The following is a 27,735-nucleotide window of genomic DNA, read 5'->3' as shown; positions in this document are numbered from 1 at the left end:
CAACGTATTTGCACAATAAACAATATTAGTTTATTTTTAATCAGATGTCTTTTTCAGTCGGTGTTATATGGCAGCAATATGACACACACGCACACCGTCTATCTATTATCTAATCATGAACAAAGTGACAATGTCTTAGAAGATAGCGGCTGTCATCTGAGTGATATGATCTGACTTAAGTGCAATAAATATCAGACTCATTTTACAAGGAGACCAGGCTGTAATCCTAAAGACCCACTGAAAAACTTTTTGAGAAAATCACTAAAATATGTACCACCTAATCCCGTTAGTGGCCTATTACGACAAGCATGGGTTACTGAAAGCCAATATTCTAACCTGGACCTTCACAGGTCCTTGAGTCAATGGAAGCAGGGGCGACTTAGTGGGTTAGACTTAGTGTACCTGACTCCAAGAGTGTGGATTCTAATCCGGATTGGTTTCAACCCAACAAAGGAATTGGAGCCTGCGGTTTACAGAGAAAGTGTAATCTCAAATGCAGCACGCGTTGAGGTTAACCATGAATTCTTAGTTTCCATAACAACGCCCTTAACGTGTAAGAAAACACTTAGACAAGCAATTTTGTTCCTAGTTTACTTTAAGAAATCTCATGAGGACACCCAACTAGTTAGACACAAATATACAAATGGGAGTGACTAAAACGAAGAAAAAACAAAGAACACCCTGAGCAAACAAAAGGAATAGTTCGTTAAATTCTTAATTTCGTTATAACCGTATTCAGTAGTACCGTGTCCTTTCCTGGAGGACTGGGACAACGGAGGGAGCTTCACTTTCTGTACAGAACCTGTAGTAGACGAGTGTAGACGACTGCAGTAGACGACTTCCTGATGTAAACCTGGACCTTCTGCCTTTAAGGGTCTCTGTACTGAAATGATAACACGAATACATTCATTTCACCCGCTCGATCAAATCGTGAAGATTTGACAAAAGTCCTTCATGTGATAAGACTTCTTCCCGTTTGAAGATATCACCAAGAGGTTATCGCATTCTTGGAAAACAATATGCTCTCAAACTATTGCGCATGCGCAAGGTGTTGATAACGGCTTCTGGCCCTGGGTCAGACATCTGGAAGATGAGGATGAAGACGGTTTGTGTGACGGTGTTGTTCTGCTCTTGGGTGGGGGTTGTCGCATCAGAAATAGACCTCACCAGACAAGACAAGCAGAAGGGCGCGGAAGTGGTCCAAGCTGCGATTGACCGGATTCGAGATGGCTGCATTTTCTCACAGGACAGGCTTTTTCTGAGACGGCTAGCCTATGTAGAGTCCAGAGATGGTCTTGACCCTAAGACCTATAGAAGTGGATATTACGGGGGTATCTGGCAGGTAAATTGAAGATCTTATGATTCTCATTAGATCTGGATTAGTGCTGTGTTTAACAAAGCTTATAATAGGCGACGGTGGTTCGATGAATGTCGTCATTTTAAAATGCTCAAGTAGACACAGAAATTGGGTGGTCAATCTCACTGAATTGGTTGACACATGTCATCGGTTCCCAATTGCGCAGATCGATGCTCATGCTGTTGATCACTGGATTAACTGGTCCAGACTCGGCTATTTACAGACCTCCGCCATTGGCTTGAATATTGCTGAGTGAGGGGTAAAACTAAACTCACTCACTCACTCACTCACTCACTGTCCTCTTGGCTGAAACTGTGAAGCTGCGAATGAGGAGATCGGGTGGTCAGGCTCTGACTGAGCTGATGCATGTCACCGCTTCTCAACTTGCTGGATGCTCATGATGTCAAATACTAGATTATTTGGTAAAGACTTGATAATGTAAAGACACCCATCAAATAGCTAGAATATTGCTGCTACCCCATCAAACAAAAACAATCAAAGAATCAAATCAATTCAACAAATCTGAAACGTTGTCCGTGTATTCCTTTCATTGCAACAGGTTGACGAGTCAATGTTCAAACAGACCGTTCCATGTCCTTCAGCCATCCGTGACGTCTGCAACGACATCCAGACTAACATCGGCATCGACTGGTCTCGAGTTCAATGGCGGGATCTGTTAAAGCCTCTATACTCTGGGCTAGCTGCTTCTCTCTACATCCAGCTAAAGCAAGGAAGCACAATTCCTGGAAGCGTGGATGCTCAAAGCCGAATCTGGAAAAGCATTTACCAACCACAGCCACCAATCGCCAACTTCTCCTCTCTCGTTGTTACAGGTATGTTAGAGATGCACCCCCAAGGACGAACGTAACTGTCACTGCTTTGGTCGTTTCACCCTAAAGGTACGAGTATTTCGAACGTGTGTGAGAACATATGTACATGTAGGTTTCATGTAACACTCTTGTACAAGGTGTTCCCATATATGGGTTCACAACACCTGGCCAGTAAGCACCCAATATTCACCTTGATTATGATGTTTGTTGTCTAACGCCGCACTCAGCAATATTCCAGCTTTGTGGCTGCAGTCTGCAGATAATCGCGTCTGGACCTGACAATCCATAAGCGTCGATCAAAGCAATTGGGAACCGACATGTGTCATCCCAGTCAGACAGCTTGACCACCAGACACCGTTGGTCGTCATTTTCGTTTGTTGAAGATCAATTCTAACCCGGATTTTCCGAATACAGTGATTAAGATGTCAGATTAAGTCAGCTATATTCACGTTCTCGCTAGTGTTACTAAAGCGGAGCCAATGACTTCCATAGCTTGGGACTCCATCACCATGTAGCTCACAGTAACCCGTGAAAGTCTGGATCAGAGTTGATCTTTAGTAACCCATTCTTGTCGTAAGAGGAGACAAACGGGATCGGGTGGTCAGGCTCTCTGACTTGGGTGACACATGTCGGTTCCCAGTTGCATAGATCGATGCGCATGCTGTTGATCATGGTATTGTCAACTTTTACAAACCTCTGTCATACATCTGGAATATTGCTGAGTGCGGCTTCAAGCTAATCTAACTCATTCATAAGAAATATATTGTACCCATGGACAACAGTATTAAATTTTGCAGACCGCCGCCATATAGCTGGAACATGCTCACTCACTCACTCACTCACACACTCACCGCAGATGACAGTCCATGCTCAAACAGAGATGATATTCAAAAACTGCTCCAACCAACAGTGAACAATGAATACTCATATACGACACAATGCAAAATATTCGATGTGGTCAAGTACTCTTGACTGCCCATGGTGTTAAAAAGGACTTGTGTTTCTGATTTTCTGTTTTTTCTTTTTGATTTTAAGGTCTAATAATTCGTAAAGAAGAAATAAATGACCACTTCACGTGTCTGTTTAGAGTCATGCGACGCAGAACTGGACGTGACGTTTCTGGTGGACAGTTCGGGGAGTATCGGAAGCACGGACTTCACGATTATGCTGAACTTCCTGCAACGGGTGGTGGAGGGTCTGGGTGTGAGCCGTACAGGGACTCACGTCGCCATCGTGCGCTTCAGCTCCTCCCCCACGCTTATATTCCGCCTAAATCAGTACTATGACGCCGGAGAAATCGTCAGGAATATCCATAAGTATGAAAACACCTTTCATCTGTTAAAACACTATCTGTTTATCAATGTTTATCTGAACTTTATAATCAAATCAAGACCACCTCGGTTTTCCGGGGTGTTTTCCCAGCAAATGTGGGACCCGGGTGGGATAAGTCATGCGAATGTTTTTTGTTTTTGTTTTTTATTTGGGGGAGGGGGGGGGGGGGGGAGTGCGTCTCTATCAGTAATTTTTAGTAGGCTGTTAACAAATTGTACGCTATCATTCGTTTGCAGTACGTCAAATTTAGATATCATCTGCGGACGATGGTATAAATCTTATAGCGTAGACTACACCCAAGGAGCTCTGGGGCTAGCAGATGCTAAAAGCCTAGCGAAACCTATTCCACGATGAACAAATCTGTGTTTGTATTATGTCAGGATCTACTATAGCGGCGGGGGAACCAACACGGCTAATGGTATCAATGAGATGATGTCCAACGTCTTCAGGGAATCCTACGGGATGAGACCACATTCGTCCAAAGTAGCCATCTTGCTTACTGACGGTCAGTCGTCTAGTACGCCAATGACGATTGCTGCAGCACAACAAGCGAAAGATGCTGGAGTCGTCTTCTTCACTATCGGAGTTGGAAGTGTGAACCCCGATGAGCTGAAAAGCGTGGCCACTAACCCGAACTGCACTCACTACTTCCTGTTGAACGATTTCTCAGAGATTGACACTATCCTGTTCGAAATACAGCGGAGCGCCTGCAGAGGTGAGCGAATAAAGGGTGCAGTGAGTGAGTAAAAGATTCAGTGAGTGGGCCGAGTAAAGGTGATAGTGAGTGAGTGAGTAAAAATGATAGTGAGCGATTGTGTGAGTAAAATTTATAGTGAGTGAGTGAATGAGTGAGTGTGTAAAAGTGTTAGTGAATGAGTGAGTAAAAGTGATAGTGAGTGAGTAAAAGTGATAGTGAGTGAGTGAGTGAGTAAACGTGATAGTGAGCGATTGAGTAAAAGTGATAGTGAGTGAGTAAAAGTGATAGTGAGTGAGAGAGTGAGTAAAAGTGATAGTGAGTGAGAGAGTGAGTAAAAGTGATAGTGTGTGAGTGACTAAAAGTGATAAAAAATGAGTGGGTATGTTCGGTGCTTTCAGCAATGATTCAAGTATGTCGAAACTATTTTACGGAGTTTGAGGACAGGAGATGAAGTTTTCGTCAATTGTCATAGTGTATATTTTGGTTAACGCACTAAATTCGAAACTTCTAAAACTAATTGTTTATCCGGTCAAATTTAGGTCACGAGATCAAGACAGGCCTGCGTCCCACATCGCTTGTCAGATTTATTATTTTCTAAAACTGATTTTGGGTGGGCTGTAGCGTGCGTACGCAGTAGTGGAACTGGTGGTGGTAGAAACTGAAAGTAGATGGATCCCCTTCAGTATATTGATCGTGTACCTGTGGAAGGCCGGTAGTTCGAGCCCCAACAATTAAAACTTGGAGTTTGCTGATTCCCTGCCTATTGCTGGTGTTTGTGTTGGTGTGGTGTTGGTGTTGGTGTTGGTGTTGGTGTTGGTGTTGGTGTTGGTGGTGTAACACAAGGACTGGCCGGGTTTGAGCCAATATTCTGAGGGGTAAGCAGTGACAAGGTGTTTATATGGGTTAGAGCCGTAAAAACAATATCCGGGTTAGTATTAGCAGTCATAGACATACTCACTACGCAGGCTCGCACATACACACGTCGGAAGTGTGGGTCGGTTGATTACGAGAGGGTTTGCACAAAAGAACGTACGAGTTTTATATTGTGACCGATTGGGGATATGACGTCAGTATTAAATAATAATTTCTAATAGCAGTGATTAGAACAAGTCAGTGATTTATATTTCTTTCAGCCGTTATATCTCTCAGCAAGACCGACACTAATGTTGAGAAAACATTGACCAACAAGACCGAGGGCACCGTCTCGGTCGACATCACCACCTTACAGCCTGCTAGAAACTCCTCGGCAAATGACACATTCGTTTCGGTTTTAGTGAGTATTACGGTCCAGTGAAATCAAGCAAACTCAAATCAGATGTTTCCATACGATAACTTGCTCTGTGAAGGTCAGAAGTGACGTCGGATGGCCTTGTTATCAACCAATCAGAACCAACCTTCAAAAATTAACGGCCAGCTCCGAATGAGAATAATGAAGACTGTTCTATAACTTTGATGCGTACAGTTTAAACATCCTGTCGCTGTATTCACACCCAGAAAGGTTTCCAATCAGAGGAATACTCTGGATTTCGCTAATGGAGATTGCAAACAGATAAATAGAATCAAGAATCAGGCTGACATCTCTTGGCTCAAAAGACCATGGGGACGGTAGGAAATCCCGTTCGCTCGTCATACAGAAGACCGTGTTCGATTCCCCACATGGGTCGTATGTGCGAAGCGACTTTCTGCTGTCCCACTAGTGTGGTATTGTTTGGATATTGAGCGGCAAACACACATTTGTGAGGAAGCCTAGTGGTTACAGCGTTCCCTCGTCAAGCATAAGACCCGGGTTCGATTCCCCACATGGGTACAATGTGTGAAGTTAATTTCTGGTGCACCCTGCCGTGATTTTGCTAGAATATTGCTAAAAGGGCGGAAAACCCAAGCACACAAGGTCCCAGGCGTATTTTACTGATATATTTTTTGATGGTTGTTAAACATTCGGGCAGACGGGTGTCAACATGAAAAAAAAAGAACAGACTTTTCTTCAGATTGGAGCTAAATCATTATCTATCAATCAAACCCCATTAACATTTAATCATCTCGACACTGAAACGTCCATACTTTGTGCTCACTTCATCAACCATTTGTTTGACAGTATTGGTGCCACACGCCTTCACTCTTATTTACGTTTCCGTAGACAACAGTCAACTGCGGAGTAGTCAATGTCTACGCATCCTACGAGATCACACATCCGGGTCCCGCGTTCCACGATGTCAAGGGCGTTGCCACGGTAGATCTCCCGTCGGTGATGTACGTTAATACGTCTATAGACGGCCGTCCATTGTACATCACGTATGAAGGATCGAAGCTTCCTGCGTCAGTCACAGGACTGAAGAACTGTGAAAATGCTTCTGTCAATATGAACGTTTACAAAGGCCCACCAAAAGGTACCGTTGCTGAATACATTGGTTAAGTTAACTCTTATTTCTCGTAGAACAAATGATACAATATCCACGTCATGATTTGTTGCCCATCGGGTTTTCTCCCCTTGTATGATGGTCAAGCTCCTTACAACGACGTGTCATGCAATTTGCGCTTTTCCGTTCATATCGAACCAGTCCTGGTTACGTAAAGAAAAGTATATTAATCTTGGAAAAAGGAAGTAATTCTTTAAGAACAAAAATGTAAATAGTGCCATATTTGTGGTTCGAAGATTCAAGATTAGGGTCGCTTACGCAATTCATCCATATCAGTGCATCCCAGTGTTGATGTCCATGCTGTCAGTCTATCTATCTATCTATCTATCTATCTATCGTCTGTGTGCGTGCGTGCGTGTGTGTGTATGCTCATATATATAGTGAGTGCATTAAGTCAGTTTATGCTTTAAATGTCTTAATTTAAGCCCCTGATGTCATATGCCGGGAGGATGGTGTGGAGAAAGAGTGCACCAAGACGGACTTCCTTCTCAGCAAATACAACAAGTTCTTGTGCAGAGGTACAGTATGAAACACATGCATCCTCTTACACTCGTGCACCTTTTGGTTGCCCCCGAGATAATAAAATATCATAATTTTGGATCTTGACGATTTTTAGATGTTGAGACAGAAATAACTCAGCTGCAGGTATATGTGTTATGTTTGCAACATTTTATCCTTAAAAATCTGTCGTGTGTGGTAGGCCCATAGTGATCTTCCACATGTGCTCTCGGTACCTCTCGCCTCTTCCCGTTACCCTAGAGCTATTCGGTTTGTCTGGCAAACAAGGTTAAGCTGAGCACCAACCTGGCATTTTATCCACATTAGCATGTATGAGTTCAGTCCACTGAACGTCAGAAATGAGCTGTACTTCACCCATGTACGGAGGCTAGTAGGCTACCCGTCCGCCCTGCCACCAGCTGGAACCTTGTGCCGTTAACGGAAACCCAGTAGCCAACTAATGATGTGTTCTAGAAGTTATGAAACGTGGTTGAAGTGGCTCATTCAAGACATTTCTGACTAAATGCTATAGGTACAGGATTTCAAATTTCCCATCATTTTAAAGAATAATTCTTTGATGTTATCATGTGCAAAATTGATGACCCCCAGCCTCCCTAGAAGAAAAGGGCACCCACTGACCCGTACGATAATCATAATCACCCCCACCCCACTCCCCGGATGAATTAAATGATGAATCGTCGCTTAGTGAGGTTGAAGTAAAATGCTTGTGCACGTGTGTGCCATTTGTTTGACGCCGCACTCAGCAATATTGTAAAACAGATTTGACTTGTTAATAAATTGAATAAAATATGCGCTGGATTTCAGACAACTGGCAGGAGATTGAAAACCCTTGCACCGCCGACAGGATCCGGAACAACGAACTCTACTTCCCGCACCCCTACGACAACACGAAGTTCATCAGGTGCGACTTCACCGGCGACATGTACATCACCCAATGCCCGGGCCAGAAGCGTTACATCGCAGACTCCCACGTGTGTGGTACTGAACACGCCATCATCAACAACGGAAAGAAGCCCATCGTCGGCAATAACGTACCCAATCCGTGCACCGTTGACGAAATCAGGAACAACCACATGTACTTCCCCTACCCTGGCGACCTCACTAAGTACATCCACTGCGATCCGACAGGTAAGGCGTGTCCTGTGTCCTTCAGTCTAGTCAGGCTCAGACAGGTAAGGCGTGTCCTGTGTCCTTCAGTCTAGTCAGGCTCAGACAGGTAAGGCGTGTCCTGTGTCCTTCAGTCTAGTCAGGCTCAGACAGGTAAGGCGTGTCCTGTGCCCTTCAGTCCAGTCAGACTCAGACAGGTAAGACGTGTCCTGTGCCCTTCATTATAGTCGGACTCTGACAAATCTGACTATTTAACAAAATGTTTGGATCAGAGCACGGCTATCGATCACACAGTGAAACAAATGCTTGGTGTATGAGTCGAGAGTGTGTTTACTCCAGCTATATGGTAGCGATCTGTAGATACCCGAGTGTGGACCAGACCATGATAATACGATGACAAGTCAGTGAGCCTGACCATCCAATCCCGTTAGTCGCTTCTTACGACAAGCATGGGTTACTGAAGATCCAATCTAACCCGGATCTTCACGGTTTCGTGTGAGCTGACTAACAGGATCGAGTAGTAGTGGTCAGAATGGCCGACTTGCATGACTTGGGCCGACCAGACTTGGTTATATACAGGCGACCGCCATTTATCTGTAATATTGAGGAGTGCCAACCAACGGTAACAAATATAACAACACAGTGTTTGAAAGCTTGAATTAGTTGACAAGTCCATATTGCCGAAAGTTGAAAAAGTCAAGAGGCCTCTGTGAAATATTATTGTTTTGAGATTATGTAAGAACCATTTTTCTGAAATTCTTCAAAGGCATTTAGAAGTTTGTGTAGTGAAACAAGACAAATGGGTAACACCTTTCCTTAAACGTTCACTTTACGCATGTCTTGTATAACCATTTTTCTGTGAAATAACTACATTAATTCTAGACGCACAGGTGGCTCCGTCGCAGAAGAAGGCTTGAGTTGCGTCCCTTATTTGTAGATGGATCCGCTGCATATCATCCATGGTTTGTCAGTACCCATGCTTCGGTGTCACAAACTTGGCCTTTTACCTGATCTGTAATGTGACTGTTATTTAGCTCACCTGATCTGGGGCGGTGGTGTAACCTAGTAGTTAAAGGTTTGGTTCGTCATGCCGAAGACCCGGCGAGATTCCCCAACATGTGTACAATGTATGAAGCCCATTTCTAGTGCCATGAAGATCCGGGTTAGAATTGATATTCAGTTTATCGTAAGAGACGAGTAACGGGATCGGGTGGTCTGGCCCGCTGACTTAGTTGACGTATCCCACGTGTGCTCATGCTGCCTGGTTAGATTGTCTGGTCCAGACTCGATTATTTACAGACCGCCGCCACATAGCTTTGAACAGTATTGTTAGGTGCGGCGTAAAGCTAAACTCACTCACTCTCTCACTTTTGATTACAGGCATGCCATGGGAGAATTCCTGCCAAGACGGCTTCCTCTGGTTCCAGGATGCGCAGACATGTTCCCCTGACTACCAACACCAGGGCGTCGGCTCCACGCCCTTCACCTTCGTCAACCCCTGCACCAAGGCCAACATCGACGCCGGTAACATGTTCTTTCTCTACCCCCCTGACAGCAACAAGTACGTCCAGTGCGACGTGACCGGCGTCTACTACATCCGCCCCTGCCCCGCGATGATGCATTTCAGCCTCCCGAAGAAGGAGTGTGTCAGGAGAGACGAGAACGATGCTGTCTGAGTGACGTCATCACAATGATGCTGTCGGTGTGATGCCATCTGTTGTAGGTCATCACGGACATGTGTTCTGTTCTTTGTAAAACGTCTGGTTTGTCCCGGTGGAGTGATATTGGTGTGTAATATCCTCAAATGACGCTTGAATGATGTAACTGCTTTTGTTATTTAAGTCTTCAAGGTTGAATGTTGAAGTACTTATTTAATGTTACTAGCTTCTATAACCTTTTCTGTGTGTTGGTCTCGCGTGGGTAGTTGTTGATAGATATTATCGTGTAAAAAAATAGTCAAAATGCAACAAAAAGAAATGGATCGTTTAATAGGAACTAATAATAAGGATATCCGGAGGAATATGTAATCAAGATTTAACAATCCATATGCGGAGTGTATTGACAGTGGTGTTTAAAGATATTGTCTAAATTTCTTATGCAGTGTCGTGTCCTACTGATAAATGAACAGTTGTATCTGAATCAGCTCTGGAGAAAATTGAATGTTGGCTTCATAGAACTGGTTGTTCTTTAACATACCAAATACTGAGCATGGCGGATCGTGAGTAAGTTTGATCTTACGCCGCTTATAGGAATATTCAAGCATTTACGCTGAGAATATCAGAATTGGTATCCATGTGGGAAATCGAATCCACGTCTTCGACGTGACGACCAGCACTTTAACCGCTATTCTACTCGGTGTATTGTGCATTTTACAATACATATGGTCCGTGGTTCAGATATCCGGACTACGTAAAAATACAATGGTCCGGAAAAAAGGGGCAAAATCGTGTATTTCTATGCTTGAGAACCACGTAACAACCTGTCTCGGAGCAAGCTCTTAATCTTCACCAAATTGGGCGTTTCATAATATCCAATCTTCACACGAGTGCAAAGTAGATAGGACCCTTTTCGTTTGAAAGTAATATTGTCAGACAGTATTGTGATGTTTCTATCATCAACATCGTCCATGTCATCCATGCGGCGATAGTTGAAAGCAAGACAGGTCTGTACAGTGTGTTTCGTGGGTGTAGCCACTGAAGGTCGACACTTGATTTGTGCTGATGTCAGTAGGTTCGCATGAAAGACTCGGTCTATAAGAAAAAAAATACATGTATAGATCACAAACCACAATTCCCGCAACTGATAAGGTGATTTAAGTCCTGACTGAAGTTTAATAAAATACACAACCTATTAGACAAAACACGCAGCAAATATGTTTAGATTGAAAATTAAATGCTGACACCTTTATTGAAAGAAATCGGAAAATGTATACCTTTATTCTTTTTTCTAATATGCCCTCAAATGCGCCTTATGTAAAAACACACACACGAAGGCAAGCACGCACACACGCACGCATGCACACTCTACCCAACTTATCCAATACTAGGTTCCTGTCACTATCACAGTTCAGATCCCATCTGTTGGCTTCACGTGTAAAGCTGTCGATAACGCCGAGGGGTCGGGTCGGTGTCACCGTTGCTGGAAGTGAAGACATCACTGACGTCAAGAACGTTGTCGGTTGTGAGATTTAAGCTCGCTCATTCATTCTTCGAAGATAACATAAGAAGATAATCACGGATAACATAAAATACCCGGGTTTGATTCCCCTCATGGGTACCATATGTGAACCCCATTTCTGACGAGTGAGTTTAGGTTTACGCCGCACTAAGCAGTATTCCAGCTATATGGTGGAAAGTAGTAATTGAGACCAGACAATCCGGTGATCAGCACCGTGACCATCGATGTGTGCAGTTACGAACCGATGATATGTGTGAACCAAGTGAGCGAACCCAACTATCTGATCCCGTTAGTCGCCATTTAACACAAGCATAGTCTCCTTTTGTGGCAAGCACGGGTTGCTGAGGGCCTATTCTATCTCGGATCTTCCCGGGCATCAGCCTCTTGTGAACAGTAACAGCCTCTGATGTCCACGAACAGTCTGATGGTTGCTCTGATGGAAAGTTGCTGGGTCGGTTCCACTACTCATGATGCACTGGGAATATACAAAGCGGGGATCACTGTCAACGTAAAATGTAAAAAAAAAATATTAAACCAAATGTGTTCAGCCACCGACGACATACACCTCTCATGGCAAACATATATTGAGGGATCACCAGTGGATTGGCACAGATACGTCTGAATCAAACTATACTGGGTATAAAGAAGAATATATTTTACACAATGTGATAAGAACATGATTCGGATGGGAAGTACACCATAATCAGTGTACGAAATAGTTTCCAAATTTTACTAGTCGGTTGGGCTAGTTATGTCTGAAAGTTACTAGCCCACAAAATAATTCACCAGCCCGCAATTTTAATGCAGAAACTAAGCAAAAGTAACTATTTTATTTTGGATTATATTTTGCCCCAGATTTGGTCTGACGCTTTCATTCGTTGAAATGAATGACAGATTTGGAGTTAGATTGTGATTGTGATGATGCGAGTTCCATCTTATCCATTGAGTGAATGAGTGAGTGAGTGAGCGTGTGTGTGTGTGTGTGAGGAAGTGGGTGAGTGAGTGAGCAAGCGAGTATTCACAGTGAACATTCTATTGATATTCATTCTAATCTTTATCCTTACCAAGTGTTGATGATGCATTTATCCTGACTGACGATAAGATAACATGAACTCTGCTAGCCATATATCGTAGAGGTTACTGGTCCAGTGACCACACAGACATATACCGTAGTATATACGTATATTGTAAGCGTTTTGGGGGCGTTTACCAACATATGGTGGAACACCTGTAATAGTCTTCACGCTAAGTGGCCATATCGTGAACAATCCAACTGTCTCGATGACACCACGTAGTGACAAATACGCAACTGAAAATAGTTTTTTTCAGGTTTTGGGATATGTACGGTATTTCTATTTTATCTTCAAGCGCAGACTCGGTAAACATAAAACCGATAAAACCGAAACACTCACCAACTCCTTGTCTACTCCATGGATAGCAAAACAACACCTCGATGGCATTTAACTTACTATTTCATGTGATAAATCCACACGCTGATGCAGGTGTAGGGGAATATAACAAAGAGACATATTTGTACATGTAATTCATGTGTGTCTGGGTGGTTGCCTAGGGGGCGCTATTCCACTCTTCAGTAAGAACATAGCCGAATTCCTGTAGAGTTGCCGGGAGGACATAGCGTCATCGGAGGGCAATCTGAAGCTCGTTCCAAATGTGTTGGATGTTGGGTGAAATTTGGAGACTGGACTGGTCACTCCTAGTGGGCACTGGCCTTCTGCTCTAAACGTCACCCCAGCCTGGTCCAGAGTATTTTCAGGAAGCCATCGAGTTCATCGTCAAACAAAAACTATTAAGCATAAAGTAATGTTGTTACATTTTCGTTGGGTACCCACTTGCCCAGAAGTCTGGAAATAGTTACACTTGCATGTTAATGTATGAAAATATGACACAATGGAAACTTGAACGCTACATGAAATTAATCCGATGTCTGGAAATGAAAGGGTCAATACATGTATATTATATTTCCAATCATTTCTGACAAAATCTGCATGTGATTCAGGTATGGATGAATGTTTGAATAAATGCAGAAATGAAGAAAAAAAAAGATATCAGATAATGATTAGTATAACATCATGTCAACCACAGGCTCTGAAACGTACAGAAACAATGTGTATGAATTTGGAGCAATTTGCTGAAATTGTGAGTTTGGGAATCGGTGACTGTCTGACTTTAGCGATAATAATACTTTCAATAAAACAACGGAATTATTCTTCACATGCTCATTCAACATACACTAGGAGCTGGAAAGAGGCATGGTCATCTGTCAATTTTTCGCATGTTTACTTGTGACATTTAACGTAGCCAAAACTGTATTATTTTCAAATTAAGATTAAGAATCTCCTCGGGCATTGCATATTTTACAGTCATCGGTATTCATCAACAAGCGAGTAATGGACACACCAACTCACCAAGCCTGTTAACTCCATCACAGTTCAGATCCCAGGTTGTGCCGTCACACATAAAGCTGACAGTGACGTCACCGAGTCGGGCTGGAGTCACACGGAAGGTGCTTGAAGATATAACATTGCTGATGTCAGAGGAGTCGTGGTCTATCAACATATCCGTGACATTTCCTGTAGCCAGACCCACACTAGCCCCTCGTGAACAGTAATACCCTCTGATGTCTATTGTCAATGTGAGGGTTGTATTGGGATGAAGAGTTGTCGTGTCTGCATCACTGCTGATGTTGCAGCTGGGGAGGTCTACGAGATAGAAACTGGTGTAGACTGGAGTGAAATATATGCATGCTGGCTTTTATATATGTGCATGATGGTAATCAGTTAACGACAAAACGACCAACTGCTGTTGTCTCGCCTACGGATTTCACAGTGTACCATAGAGCACGTCTCAGAGGCGCTTACCTAACGATACTGTTTCACTGTCTACGATAGAGCACGCCTCACCTACTATCTCTACTGATATGCAGCAAGTGTGCTGAAAATCTGAGCTTCTTACTTGGGCATCATTGGAGATCCATCGTACTTATTAGAAAACAATGATGGTTACTGCCACATAAAGATGAGGATTTGCGACACAGAAAGTACACGTATTTTCTTGACTGGTCCTACATCACTGAAATAAAAAAGATTGAAATACTCACTCGCCACCGTCAGCTCACAAACGGGGAGGGACATACCACCAACTACATATGCATCCAAGATGGTCCAGTTGCCAGCATCTACATTCCTCACACTGTCTATAGTCAGTGTAGTGTGTGTAACATTCCACACCGCTGCACTGTATCCTGCTACTGGGCTGCAACCGCGGCGGCATGTGACGACATAATGGACATCAGGTCGAACCCACTCAACGCCAGTGTAGTTGCCTGTGTCGGCCTGAATAGTGTAGTTTGTACCAAGCAGCGCCACTCCTCCAGAACACTGGGAGACAGCCGAGACACCTGGAGTGAGTGAGTGAGTGAGTGAGTGAGTGAGTCTATGTAACAATACATGGAAGTCAACACTGCACGGTTAGTATGAATGAAAAGCGCATTTATCCCAAGCACCCGTCCATAACATTCATACTGAAAATAGTTTGTACAACTCAAACCAATGGATACTATAGTGGAGTTAGTGAGGGGGGGAAGGAGGGGGGAAGGAAGAGACAGAGTGAGAGAGAGTGAGAATGACAATAGTTGTAATCGATCTTTAACACACGTGGGGAATACAACCTCCGTACTATTACCCTGATGACACTGAAATCGGTAATGCGACATGTAGCATAAACTCACTGGAATGAAATTCTGCTAGGCACATCCAGGCAAGGAACATGTACAGATGACACTGCGTCCACATGTTTCAGGCAGATTTCAGCTGCAACAAAAATCATCAAATTCTGTCCTAAATATCTATGTCTATCACGATGGCAAATTTCTTTTTGACAAAATCACCTGTAGTCGCCTTAGGTAGAGGATTGTCATGGCTTAAAAAGGGTAGTGACCCGGGAAGGTCCGGGGTAGAATAGGCCTTCAGCAACCCATGCTTGCCATAAAGGGCGACTATGCTTGTTGTAAGAGGCGACTAACGGGATCGGGTTGTCGGGCTCGCTGACATGGTTGACACATGTCATCGGTTTCCAAATGCGCAGATCGATACTCATGTTGTTGATCACTGGGTTGTCTGGTCCAGACTCGATTATTTACAAATAGTCGCGATACAGCTGGAGTGTTGCTGGGTGTGGAGTAAAACTAAACTCACTCACTCACTAAAAAAGGCAGTTAAACATACGAATGTCATAAAACAGCACAACTTGATATTAGTTCCAGGCTGGATGTTTTGAATAAGTCTACTTTGTAATGCGTTGGTCAGCAGACAGGATAAGTAGCATTCAGCAACAGAGAGTAGGGTCCAGCCCTGATATTACATGTTTATCTTTATCTGTGGATTTAGTGGGTTGTATTAAAAGTAGAAATGTGGATATTGTTTGAAGCCACAAACAGTAAACACAGTTTAATTGAATTATGGGTACCAATGTTCCACAACGAAGCACATGTGATACATGTGGTCTCACCTCAGGCAAGTGAGTTTGTCCAAAACTGTCTCAACAGAAAATGGGTACCTGGTGGGATGAGTCATGTGACTATAACCTGGAAGCGATACACAGTCAGCTTGGGTTATCTGCTTTGAGCACACATTGACGTGCAGTTTTGTGCCAAATACAGCAACATTACATCTTCACAAGTTGATGTTATGGCAGATATATGTACGCTGGATAGTATCGTTGATTTACCGGAGTACAGCAATTCTAGATTTGGCTGGTTTGGAAGGAAACAACTCTAATCGTGTAAAATGGACATCGGAGGAAATAATAATATTACTATGACTCTATACTGTTCTACTTCGTGCGAAATATATTATAGGAAAAAGGTAACTGTACACATAATTAAATTGCATGAAATAAACACTATTTTAAAGTTTTAAAAATAACCCTAAAAAATAAACAAGTAGTAAAATATTTGCAAGAAAATCAAAGTCACGTATCGCACGTGGCATGTGCACTTTGTGCACAATGAAAATACTTTTTGCATGAAGTTCACATACCTGATACAGAAAACTGAAGAAAGTATGATTGTGCTCTAACTTGTGAATGTAGGAAAACATGGTGATTTCAACATAAAAACGCGTACGTCATGCCATGGCTTACAGAAAATCAGAAAACCAAAGCCATGGGTATGCTGGAGACTGGGATGGTCTAAAATGACGTGGCCAGACATTTTGGTGTCCATCGAAAACGATCGCGTCTCTATGGAAACGTCTTCAACAGGATGGGAACACGAGAAATTTGCCTTAGACCGGCCATTCATGCCTAACCAAAACACCCACATTTGACTGTACAGAGCGTACAGTGGTGAACAGTATGCTGAAACGCGTGCTATTCAACGTCGACAGCTTGGTCAAGTAAGCGTTATGGTATGGTATGTCATCATATTTCATTGTCGGACACAACTTGTCATAGTCAGTGGCAAACTGTCAAGTCTGTCCCATTTTCCCATACGCATCCGTTCATTCAAGAACAGAACAGCTTCAAAAAGATAATGCTCGTCCAAATGTTCTGGCAGGTTTCCTGAGACGGCGGAACAGTCCGGTACTCATCTGGCCAGCTGTTTCTCCGGGTCTATCCCTTATCCACACTTGGGATGAAATGGAGCGACGTTTACGTCACGCCCAGAACCAACCATACTCATACACACAGACACAGAACAACATTCCCTGAGCTTTCTTCGATCGCTTTTTGTCGCCTATGCGTCGTCGTTGTCAAGCCAGCATCAACGCCAGTGGTTACTTTATTCCAGTAAGATATATCTATTGTGGATCTACAAAATATCTCCCTTCACACAAGTCCGCATGACAAACCATACCTTTAAAAAAATAGGGGATATTGCTTTTTGCTAGCAGACCACTCGCCAATCCTATTACATGTGAGAAAAAGTGCTCTAAATCCACATCGATGAAACATTTCAAAAAGAATGGAAAAAATTGTCACATTTTCCCTTAATTTCTCTTCATCATCTGTTTCCTCCTTGGTTTCATCATTTACATTTTATCAATCTTGTAAATCCAATATCCCCTACTTTTTCAGTTAGTATATGTGCATCCTCCAGGTCTGTTTACATGTACATGAACTGTCTTTCAAGTTTCAGTGGCTGAACAGAAGAGACGCGTTCTGTGGAAGCCTGAAGAACGTAATACTCTGGAACAACTTTTAATTTTGAGGTAAAACCTTTACCTGGGAAGAAACCACTAACTTCGTCTTTTTCGTGGCAAAGCTGCCGATGATGAAATACAAAAAGGTAAAAACATTGAGTCATCCATCAAATCTCCGATAAAAATAATAGTCTGTGTTTACGCTTTCGTTAATTAGTTTAAAGATCAACACTTTCCATCAAACTATTAATGCGGTAATAGTAATTTTAAGAAGGTACTTGAAGCGTTTTTATGATTATTTTTTCTACTGTCTTTGTTAACTGATGACAGATAGCTACTCAATAAATCGTCACACCACAGTTAGTGGCTGAACACAATACACAATTTCTTTTGAAGATGAAAAAAAGTAACATTTTGGTATGAAACATCATTAATACTACTATAAAATCTAACCTGTCGGCTACAACAGCACGTCCGTGTAGTGATGTTTGCGGTAACGTTGCCACAATCTGTCCCCTTTTTATAGATAAATTTGAATCCAAACCAACCCAGAAACACATATACTGAACTGATCCGTAATCCCTCATCGCGCAAATAAACATCAGGGGACACTTCTGTCAGATATATTGCATGTGTGTTGACTAACAGGGTGGCTGAGATGTGACTTTTGTTTTCTTTTCAGATTTATTAGGCGCTGAATTGTAACCCGTATGGAGAGGCTTCAGAGAGGCTTGCCCTGAGATACAAACCATCGCAACCAGTGTTGGCAGACTTGATAAAAATGTAAATTTCGTGCCATTCGTTTATCAGGTAGGGAAAACTGTTCCTTGTGGATAAAGACTCATAACAGGAGTGAGTGAGTGAGTGAGTGAGTGAGTGAGTGAGTGAGTGAGTGAGTGAGTGAGTGAGTGGGTGAGTGGGTGAGTGAGTGGGTGGGGAGTGGGTGGGTGAGTGAGTGAGTGGGTTTAGCTCCGCTATTACCCATATTTCAGCAATATTACGACACAAGCACTACCCCCACCAATCACCCGCCCCCATAGCGTATGTTAATGCCTAATTGTGTTATAGAACGCATGTGACCACTTGCACGTTCTCAAATAATTGAAATGTATTTGCGCATCATTAATATATGGGGAATTTCAGATATCACTGAAGTATTTGTGTCATATGTGTCTGCATTCCACAATATCTGCTGATGTGACGTAGCATTACTATAATATTGACACCGTACAGAGTGGCATGAACATGACAGTACAGCTACCCTACGGTATAGCAACAAGGATTTGGGGTAGCCCAATAGTTTAAACGTACGCTCGTCACGCCGAAGAGCCGGGTTCGATTCCAAACATGAGCACGATGTGTGAAGCCCGTTTCTGGTATTCTTTGAGGTGATAATGCTGGAATATTGATAAAAGCGACTCAAAGGCAGACTCAAAACAGCAGCAATTCAAGAACAAAGAAACAACTGGCCCTAAAGAGCTTCTGTATTTATAAGAACAGTGATTTATGTGATGTGAGTCACGTGCCTTTGTTCACAACAATTCGATGCTCTACCTGCACACAGTATTTACATGTTGTGTATTTGCGATTACGAAACTGAACTATTCCGATGGCAACTAAACCTGCGGGGGAAACTAGACGTTTGGGGGATGCAACCAAATACGTGTTTCCGTGAAGTGTAGACAGTAAAGAACTTGCCCTTCCCAGTTTACTCCTCAGTCCGATTTCACACGCGACTGACGTCCCACTACAGCACGTTCAATAGTCAAGGTAGTAAACATCACTAGTCAAGAGGCACATTCTTCAAGTTTTTGTTTGTTTTTATCAGCAATAACTCATAATTCTGTACACGTGTATTCCCATGCTGTTCCGAACACAATCTGCATTTAATTTGCTTTACTGTTAATCAGGTGAATGAAGAGTTAATGAGTGTTACTCTAGCTCAGGTCGCATCGGTTCTTGAAACGTGTGAGTGAGTGAGTGAGTTTTTACAGCACGTATGCAAAAATCCAGCAAATATCCTGGAAATTGGGTAAACTCAAGAATTATCATCATTAAATCGTAGATTGGAATGAATGAAAGAATATGACTTAAAGACTGAATGAATGAATATTATTTTATGAGTCTTAGTATCTTTAAATGCCAACTAAAGATATTGAAATACAACTGGCACGGATCTGTAAATTCAACCACTCACTCACTCGAGACAACTCCTTAGACTTAAGGGCAAAACAACGTCTTGCGTACTTGTTGACAGTTTAATCCAAATACTAGCAAACGTCCGCGAGTTCCTTGAGGAGCCCAACCTTCTTGCTTCCTACATATGACACAGGTTCCATTTTTAAGAATGTTGGTTTTGAAAGCAGCTCCGTCACGTTCTGTGTGTATATAAGTGAACGGGCGACCGCTTTGAGAAACTGTCTCTCCGAGCCATTGAGAGAACATGGCAACAATTAATGCTTTTCAGCAAGCTGTGATTCTGATAAGCTTGACGCTGCTAGGTAAGTGATGCTAGCGCTTGTTTGACGAAGTCAGTACAAACATATTCATCCCAGATTAGTTTTTAAATGCAAATTCAATCTGAGTTTTTGTGTGTTTTGAAAGTTGCAATGATATACGTTTAACTATCCTGGTGAAATAGAGAGAGATTATTTCACGAGCAAGAGCGTTATACGAAACGAGTGTGAAATTTTGTATTGCCCGAGGGTCATAGGTCAAATGACACCGGCTCGAGTTTCTTTACTGTCCAGTTTAATAAAAAAAAGTAATAATGTGCATTTGTCCAGTAAAACACGGTAAGCAATGACGGCCGTCGCCATTGACGTTGTTTAATGATGTCACAGACGACAAAATACAGATACAGATTGTTGTGCAAAAGTGATTTATTTATTACCCACGTGGTGAACGTATGGGCAGGTGCATACTAATCTCGTACGTCACACGAGTGTCGTAACGACTTGGCCTGAGATTCTAACGATTTGATTGGATAACCGTTGACCTCTTAATTACGCCACGTTGTGACGAAACTACCTTTTCATTCATAACAAACATATGAATTCATTCATTCTACAACCTATATGTACTGTGGGAATATAAACATTGCGAAAGGTGTCGTGTTACTGTTTAAGTGTCAGTTGAACTGAGGCATCATATCCGTGGAAAAACATAAACACAATATTTCCACCAGTGACGTTAGCTGAGTGAAACAACTGCAGACCAAGAAACAGGCTGCTACGGAGTAGTTTACTGTCCGAGGCTGTTCGAGGCGAAGACAAATGACATACATCCTGACGTCGGTTACCAAGGGGGCAGGCGTAGTAACGCCATTAAAATGTGACGTCTTGCTAAAAGTTTTCTACAGTACACAATTCGTCCACAACCTCTTTATGAAACTGGTTTTGGTCTTAAACCATAAAAATAACAAAATAAGCTATTTTGTTAATTTAATGCATGTTAGACTTGGGCAACAAATAAGATACCACGCTCGATCCCATTACAAATAATACGAAACTCATGACCTTCCCATGGTTGCTGTTCAAAAGTGATATCAGTAATCACCAGGGGGAGATTCTATTTATCATAAAAATATCATTATTTTGTTTTGAAAATGTTCATTATACATATCTGAACATTGCACTACCATTAGGCTTTCAGTGCAGCGATGTCATAGCATTGTGGAGTCATCTACTGTCAAAACGATATCTCATAGGAGATATCATATGGTCTGACACAACCGATATCTCCAGTGGAAGACAGTTTATCATCCGAAAACTGGAGATATTGCTTGCTTGAGGAGATATCATTTTAATAGTAGATTTTGTACAAAGCCCTGACGTCATCAGCTGCATGCCTCACAATGCAATTACATCATAAACTTGATGACTTCACAATGCTATGACATTACTGCGCTGCAAAGCCCTGACGTCATCAGCTGCATGCCTCACAATGCAGTTACATCATAAACTTGATGACTTCACAATGCTATGACATTACTGCGCTGCAAAGCCCTGACGTCATCAGCTGCATGCATCACAATGCAGTTACATCATAAACTTGATGACTTCACAATGCTATGACATTACTGCGCTGCAAAGCCCTGACGTCATCAGCTGCATGCCTCACAATGCAGTTACATCATAAACTTGATGACTTCACAATGCTATGACATTACTGCGCTGCAAAGCCCTGACGTCATCAGCTGCATGCCTCACAATGCAGTTACATCATAAACTTGATGACTTCACAATGCTATGACATTACTGCGCTGCAAAGCCCTGACGTCATCAGCTGCATGCCTCGCAATGCAGTTGCATCATAAACTTGATGACTTCACAATGCTATGACATTACTGCGCTGCAAAGCCCTGACGTCATCAGCTGCATGCCTCACAATGCAGTTACATCATAAACTTGATGACTTCACAATGCTATGACATTACTGCGCTGCAAAGCCCTGACGTCATCAGCTGCATGCCTCACAATGCAGTTACATCATAAACTTGATGACTTCACAATGCTATGACATTACTGCGCTGCAAAGCCCTGACGTCATCAGCTGCATGCCTCACAATGCAGTTACATCATAAACTTGATGACTTCACAATGCTATGACATTACTGCACTGCAAATATAATGGCATTACCGTATGCAAAGATGTACATTTTTCATTGATATCTGAAGTCGTTTGGGTGACATTCTTTATATAGTAGGGAAACTGGGAAAACAAAATATCTTGGTCACACAAACGATGGCTACGGCTCATATGCAAAAGAATTGGATTTGAACCACGAACACCAGATCTGGTGTATGACAAGGGAAGCAACTAGGGGGCGCCTTCGACCCTGACCTGTGGGGAAAATATGAGAGAAGGGTATTGGATGCTGCAGGTGAAGATACTCCTGCCTGCCCATTTTCCCGGACACCGGGTGTCATCAGTGATTTTCAGACCCATCCATATCACTGTTATTACCATGTTGCCCTGTACGTTCATATAACCAGACAGGTGCTCTTTGTTAACGTTTTGAATTTGGACTTGTTATTTTCTTACGTAGCCGTTGCAGACTCCACGATGTTTGGAGGCTGTCCGGGATTCATGTGCGGAAAGTCATGTCCTTTTGGTTACAAAAGAGACATGATGGGGTGTAAAATGTGCCAGTGTAAAACACGTAAGTACTGTTGTGTAAACCCCTTGTTGTGTAAACCCCGTGTTATGTAAACCTCATGTTGTGTAAACCCTCTAATGTGTAAACATCGGGTTGTGTAAACCCTGTGTTGTGTAAACCCTGTAGTATAAACTCATGTTGTGTAAACCCCCATGTTGTGTAAACCCCCATGTTGTGTAAACCCCATGTTGTGAAAATCCTGTTTTGTGTAAACCCACGTGTTGTGTAAACCGTGGGTTTTGTAAATCCCTAATGTGTAAATCCCGTACTCATTAAACCCCGCATAGAATAGCTCCCCATCCGATCTTGTACGAGCTAACCATCTGAATCAACTGCGGTGTTTGTCTATTGTCTAACTCTACACTTAGCAGCATTCCACCAACATGGCTGTGGTCTGTAGACAGTCGAGTGTGGACCAGACAATCCAATGACCAACGACATGACCACCGATCTACGGAAACGGTAACGTGTCAATCAAGTCAGCGAGCCATACCACCTAATCAGTCGCCTCTTACGACATGCTTGGGTTGCTGAAGATCAATTCTTACCCGGATCTTCGCGGATCATTGAACCTTGTCACTGTCACTGTGAATCGTTGCTCACGGTATAAATCACTGGCTTGTCCGGACTATGTGTGGTTACTTATTAGACCGCTGCCATGTAGTTGACGCAGAGTAGCGTGTTAAGCAACACACAAACAAAGCTTAGTATATATCTTTTCAGTTGTTCAGTAAGTTGCACCGTGAGCAGGCAATGTGCCTGGGTATGAGCGCAGTATGTGTGGACTATTACTGTTATCGTTACTCAGTAGATAATATTTGTGAGCATTTTTGAAACTGTAGGATGTATTCACTAGTGTTTGGCGACTATAGGAAATGGTTATTCTATGGTGACACATTTGATACAGCTTGTGTGTTTGGCTTGTGTGTCGGCGACTTCTTACACCACTGATGAATAAATCTTGATATGTGGTGAAATGTTTAGCGTATACTATATTATATTGTGTCCGAAGGTTGTTTCTAGTGTCACGTATCATGCATTATTTATTTTACAGCTCCTGTGGTAAACAGACCAATATTACGTAAGTATATTCATCACAGACCATGTGCTAATTGAGCACGGGACCGTCACGCCGAACATGTGGGTTCGAATCCCCACATACGTACAATATGTGAAGTCCATTTATGTTTTTTTCCGGCTTTAACACTGCTGACGTATTTCATAACGTTATACTTAACTCACTCATTTACTTTTGCCCATAAATTATTTGTACTTTTTCCCACATTGTACCTTTCTGTTTCACAAACAGTTGTGCCTGTAGTGTGCAAGGAGCCTAACTGTAGCATGTTGTGTGCTGACGGCTACATGCGTGACAGCAGAGGATGTCTCACCTGTATGTGTAAGTCAGGTGAGTACAGAAGTCTTCACACTCACCACTTCACGGCTACATGCGTTACAACAGAGCGTGTCTCACCTGCACGTGAGTAAAGACATCTTACTCACCACTTCACGGCTAAGGAGCACAACCATCCTAGCGGAAGGATTAACAGACATATAGAAGAAAACGTGGTAACATGTAAACGTTTGGGGAACTTTCTCAGTAAAGTACAGATTCTCCTACTGTCCATCCCATTCAGTATTTGAACCCACGTTTAATGTAATTCAGTTGTATGATTGCAAAGCAGTCACAGCATTGACGTTACGTCGACATGGCTGTATGTTTGAGGTGAGGTGAGGTGAGGTGAGGTCTGCGCGTAGATATATGTGTGCACGTCCGAGTTTAAGATTGCTGCACTCATGTCGCACGAATACCAGTTGTATAATTGGGCAATTGTATAATTGCATAGCGTTAAGCCACAGACATCTCAACTGGGAATTTCTCCCAGAATTCCCAGCTGTAAGCGGGGTAACAACAAATGCCATCTAACTACGTGGCTTTCTGTCCACTGGACCAAAGGGGCGGGACGTTTATGATCACGTGTCTACTTTTCAGCTCCATCTTCCAACAACATGGGTATGTTGAGCAGTATAATGAGCATCATGAATACTGGTTCCGGTTCCGGGTCAGCCTCCTCAGGGTCAAATTTCTGTGAGTGAAAGTTAGACTGCTTTCGAGATTATTTCACTTGGTACTTTACCATTAACGTTGTTAGTGTACACGTTTTCACACGTAGTTATTTTCCCTGTAGCTTATAGTATGACCTACGCATTTGTTGTCTGAAACGTTATGAAACTGACACTTGTTATCCAAAACATTACGAAACTCCCATTTGTGAAACGAAACGTTGCAAAACTGACATTTGTCGAACGTTCGGCATTTCAGCGTTAACATACAAAATGTTACTCGCTTGTAAGTGGAGTAAATAGATTGGCTTGGCTTATCAGAAAACGACATATATGTGTGAGGTAAGATAAGAAAAAATATTATTTTCTGATTTCATTTTCACTACAAATATTGGAATTGGTTTAATAAAAGTATACCCATATCTGTTTCAGTATCACTTCCCTGTCCGAAGGGGGTGTCAAAGGTCAAATGCTTCAAGTCCCCTTGTCAAGGAGCGAAATGCCAAATGCATCCCATGGCTACCTGTGTGTAAGTAACTTATGATTTACGTCTTACATGACAACTGGACTACAGGTGTCTCAGGCAGACCAGTGTCTCTGATATCGGCACAAGCAATGTATCAGATGGACACTTTAACTTAAGTGTGTCTAACCACTGTGTCTCATATCGACACAAGCAGTGTGTGGAAAGTGGACACTGTGTCTGATATCTACACAAGCAATGTATCAAGTGGACACTTTAACTTAAGTGTGTCTAACCACTGTGTCTCATATCGACACAAGCAGTGTGTGGAAAGTGGACACTGTGTCTGATATCTACACAAGCAATGTATCAAGTGGACACTTTAACTTAAGTGTGTCTAACCACTGTGTCTCATATCGACACAAGCAGTGTGTGGAAAGTGGACACTGTGTCTGATATCTACACAAGCAATGTATCAAGTGGACACTTTACCTTAAGTGTGTCTAACCACTGTGTCTCATATCGACACAAGCAGTGTGTGGAAAGTGGACACTGTGTCTGATATCTACACAAGCAATGTATCAAGTGGACACTTTACCTTAAGTGTGTCTAACCACTGTGTCTCATATCGACACAAGCAGTGTGTGGAAAGTGGACACTTTAGCTTACGTTTGTCAGGTAAATGGGTGGTCAGGCTAGCAGACTTGGTTGGCACATGTCATCGATCCAAAATGCTTAGATTGCTGCTCAAGCTAATGGTCACTGGATTATATGACTCGAGGTTTTACCGTTGCCATGCAGCTGGAATAATGCTGGGTGTGGTATAAAACTGTACTCACACACAAATGTAGGAAGAAAACCTGAGGTGATGAATGAGAAACCCACCAGCATGTAGGAGACACGGAAACAGTCACAAACCTGCGATTCTGGCACACCCAAGGGGCGTAACTCTGGAATGAATCGCGGTACCTCAGACGTTTAACCGTTTGATATTCTTTAAAACATAATCATACATATTTCTGAATCGGTGACAGAATTTATTATTATACATTTGTCAAATCTCTACCCATTTCCTTACAGAGAAAGCTACTGCGGGGGCTGTTATTATGCGTTCTATCTTAACAACACGAATGTCTCCTGCTGACAGTTGATCAACCTCGACAATATTTTGTGTCTTGCTAAGTTTACACCTAATAACAAGAACGAGTCCTATTCAGAGTTCAGCTGCCTTGACAAGATCACGTGTCGGATTCACATCTGTGCAGTGCAGTGCAGTGCAGTGCAGTGCATTGAGCGACCTTCCTTGCAATACATTTTTTATCAAACGAGTTAATGATTTGGTATCAAACTCGCTTTCGCTCGTTTCATACTAAATCTTTCACGAGTTTAATAAAATGGTATTTCGCTGAAACGAGTTTAGTATTCTGTTTACTTTTCTCCAACATAAATTGATAGAAACTGACTACAGTGTGATGGCTCAGCTTTCTGCAAGCTAGTTAAGGTCTCATACCATTGTGACAGAGATATTAGCATTGTGGCGTCATGGCTGTAAACCACTGTGACGTCATACGTCTAGCAGTATTGAGACCGACAACTAGTCTCTGAAAGGAACATATTTTACAGACATAATGTGCATAGGAAAAGAATGAAATATAATGAAAAGGACCCCTAAGACTGAAGCTGTGGAAATCCACACTTGCCAGCTACTCTAGACATGCGAGGGCTTGCATGGATACATTTGCTGCAGGATGTGTATGACAGACTAAGTTGCAATACGCTAGTGTAATATTGACGTAAAAATATTACATTGCAGAATCTTCCACGGGCGAGTAATAATCAGTTAATATGTTATAGCTGTCAGTCGAATACCATGACGATCTAAAAGTCACAAGTGACACTGTGCGTTTATACACCATTATCCAACGGGATCGAATCCCACGATAGTCACAGTCGCTGTCTTTGACTTTGCAGTACTTATTTGTACTCACTTATGTGTATTTGTACTTACTGTTTGCCTCACAAACTGATTCTGTCTTTGTAACCATCTGCTTTACATTCATTGTAAATCTAAAACTTTGAATAAACTTCAGTTGCCAATGTAGCGTGTGTGTAGTTTCTGAAAGGCATTTAGAAACTGGACCAGTGAGTGAGTTTTACGCCAAACTCAGCAATATTCCAGCCATATGGCGGCGGTTTGTACATAATCGAGTCTGGACCAGACAATCCAGTGATCAACAGCATGAGCATTCATCTGCGCAACTGGACTCGATGACAAGTGTCAACCGCCTGATCCCATGAGTCTACTCATACGACAAGTATAGTCGCCTTTGGTGGCAAGCATGGATTGCTGAAGACCTATTCTACTCCGGATCTTCACGGCGGGGCACACGAGAAATGGGTTTCAGAAACTGTACCCAGGTGGGGAAATCGAACACGGGATTTCTGGTGAG

At 42.5% G+C, this 27,735-nt stretch overlaps 2 protein-coding genes across 2 annotated transcripts; both read left to right on the top strand.

The window, feature by feature from the left end:
* Positions 1-946: 946 nt before the first annotated feature.
* On the top strand, positions 947-11,184 carry LOC137291573 (uncharacterized). The gene is made up of 9 exons (XM_067822954.1): positions 947-1,342; positions 1,917-2,190; positions 3,275-3,503; positions 3,900-4,234; positions 5,350-5,489; positions 6,354-6,603; positions 7,059-7,151; positions 7,957-8,280; positions 9,640-11,184. Exons 1-9 carry the CDS (start codon positions 1,040-1,042, stop codon positions 9,933-9,935), a joined length of 2,244 nt encoding a protein of 747 aa, XP_067679055.1. The 5' UTR covers positions 947-1,039; the 3' UTR covers positions 9,936-11,184.
* Positions 11,185-20,040: 8,856 nt separating this feature from the next.
* On the top strand, positions 20,041-26,429 carry LOC137272687 (antistasin-like). The gene is made up of 7 exons (XM_067805069.1): positions 20,041-20,098; positions 22,648-22,761; positions 23,813-23,839; positions 24,068-24,166; positions 24,752-24,847; positions 25,255-25,351; positions 26,366-26,429. The coding sequence occupies exons 1-7, from the start codon at positions 20,041-20,043 to the stop codon at positions 26,427-26,429; spliced, it is 555 nt and encodes a 184-aa protein (XP_067661170.1).
* The last annotated feature ends 1,306 nt before the right edge of the window (positions 26,430-27,735 follow it).

This window comes from Haliotis asinina, chromosome 1, assembly GCF_037392515.1.
Source record: "Haliotis asinina isolate JCU_RB_2024 chromosome 1, JCU_Hal_asi_v2, whole genome shotgun sequence".
NCBI lineage: Eukaryota > Metazoa > Mollusca > Gastropoda > Lepetellida > Haliotidae > Haliotis > Haliotis asinina.
Note: the sequence above shows the minus strand (reverse complement) of the source record. Positions and strands in the feature narration are given on the sequence as shown.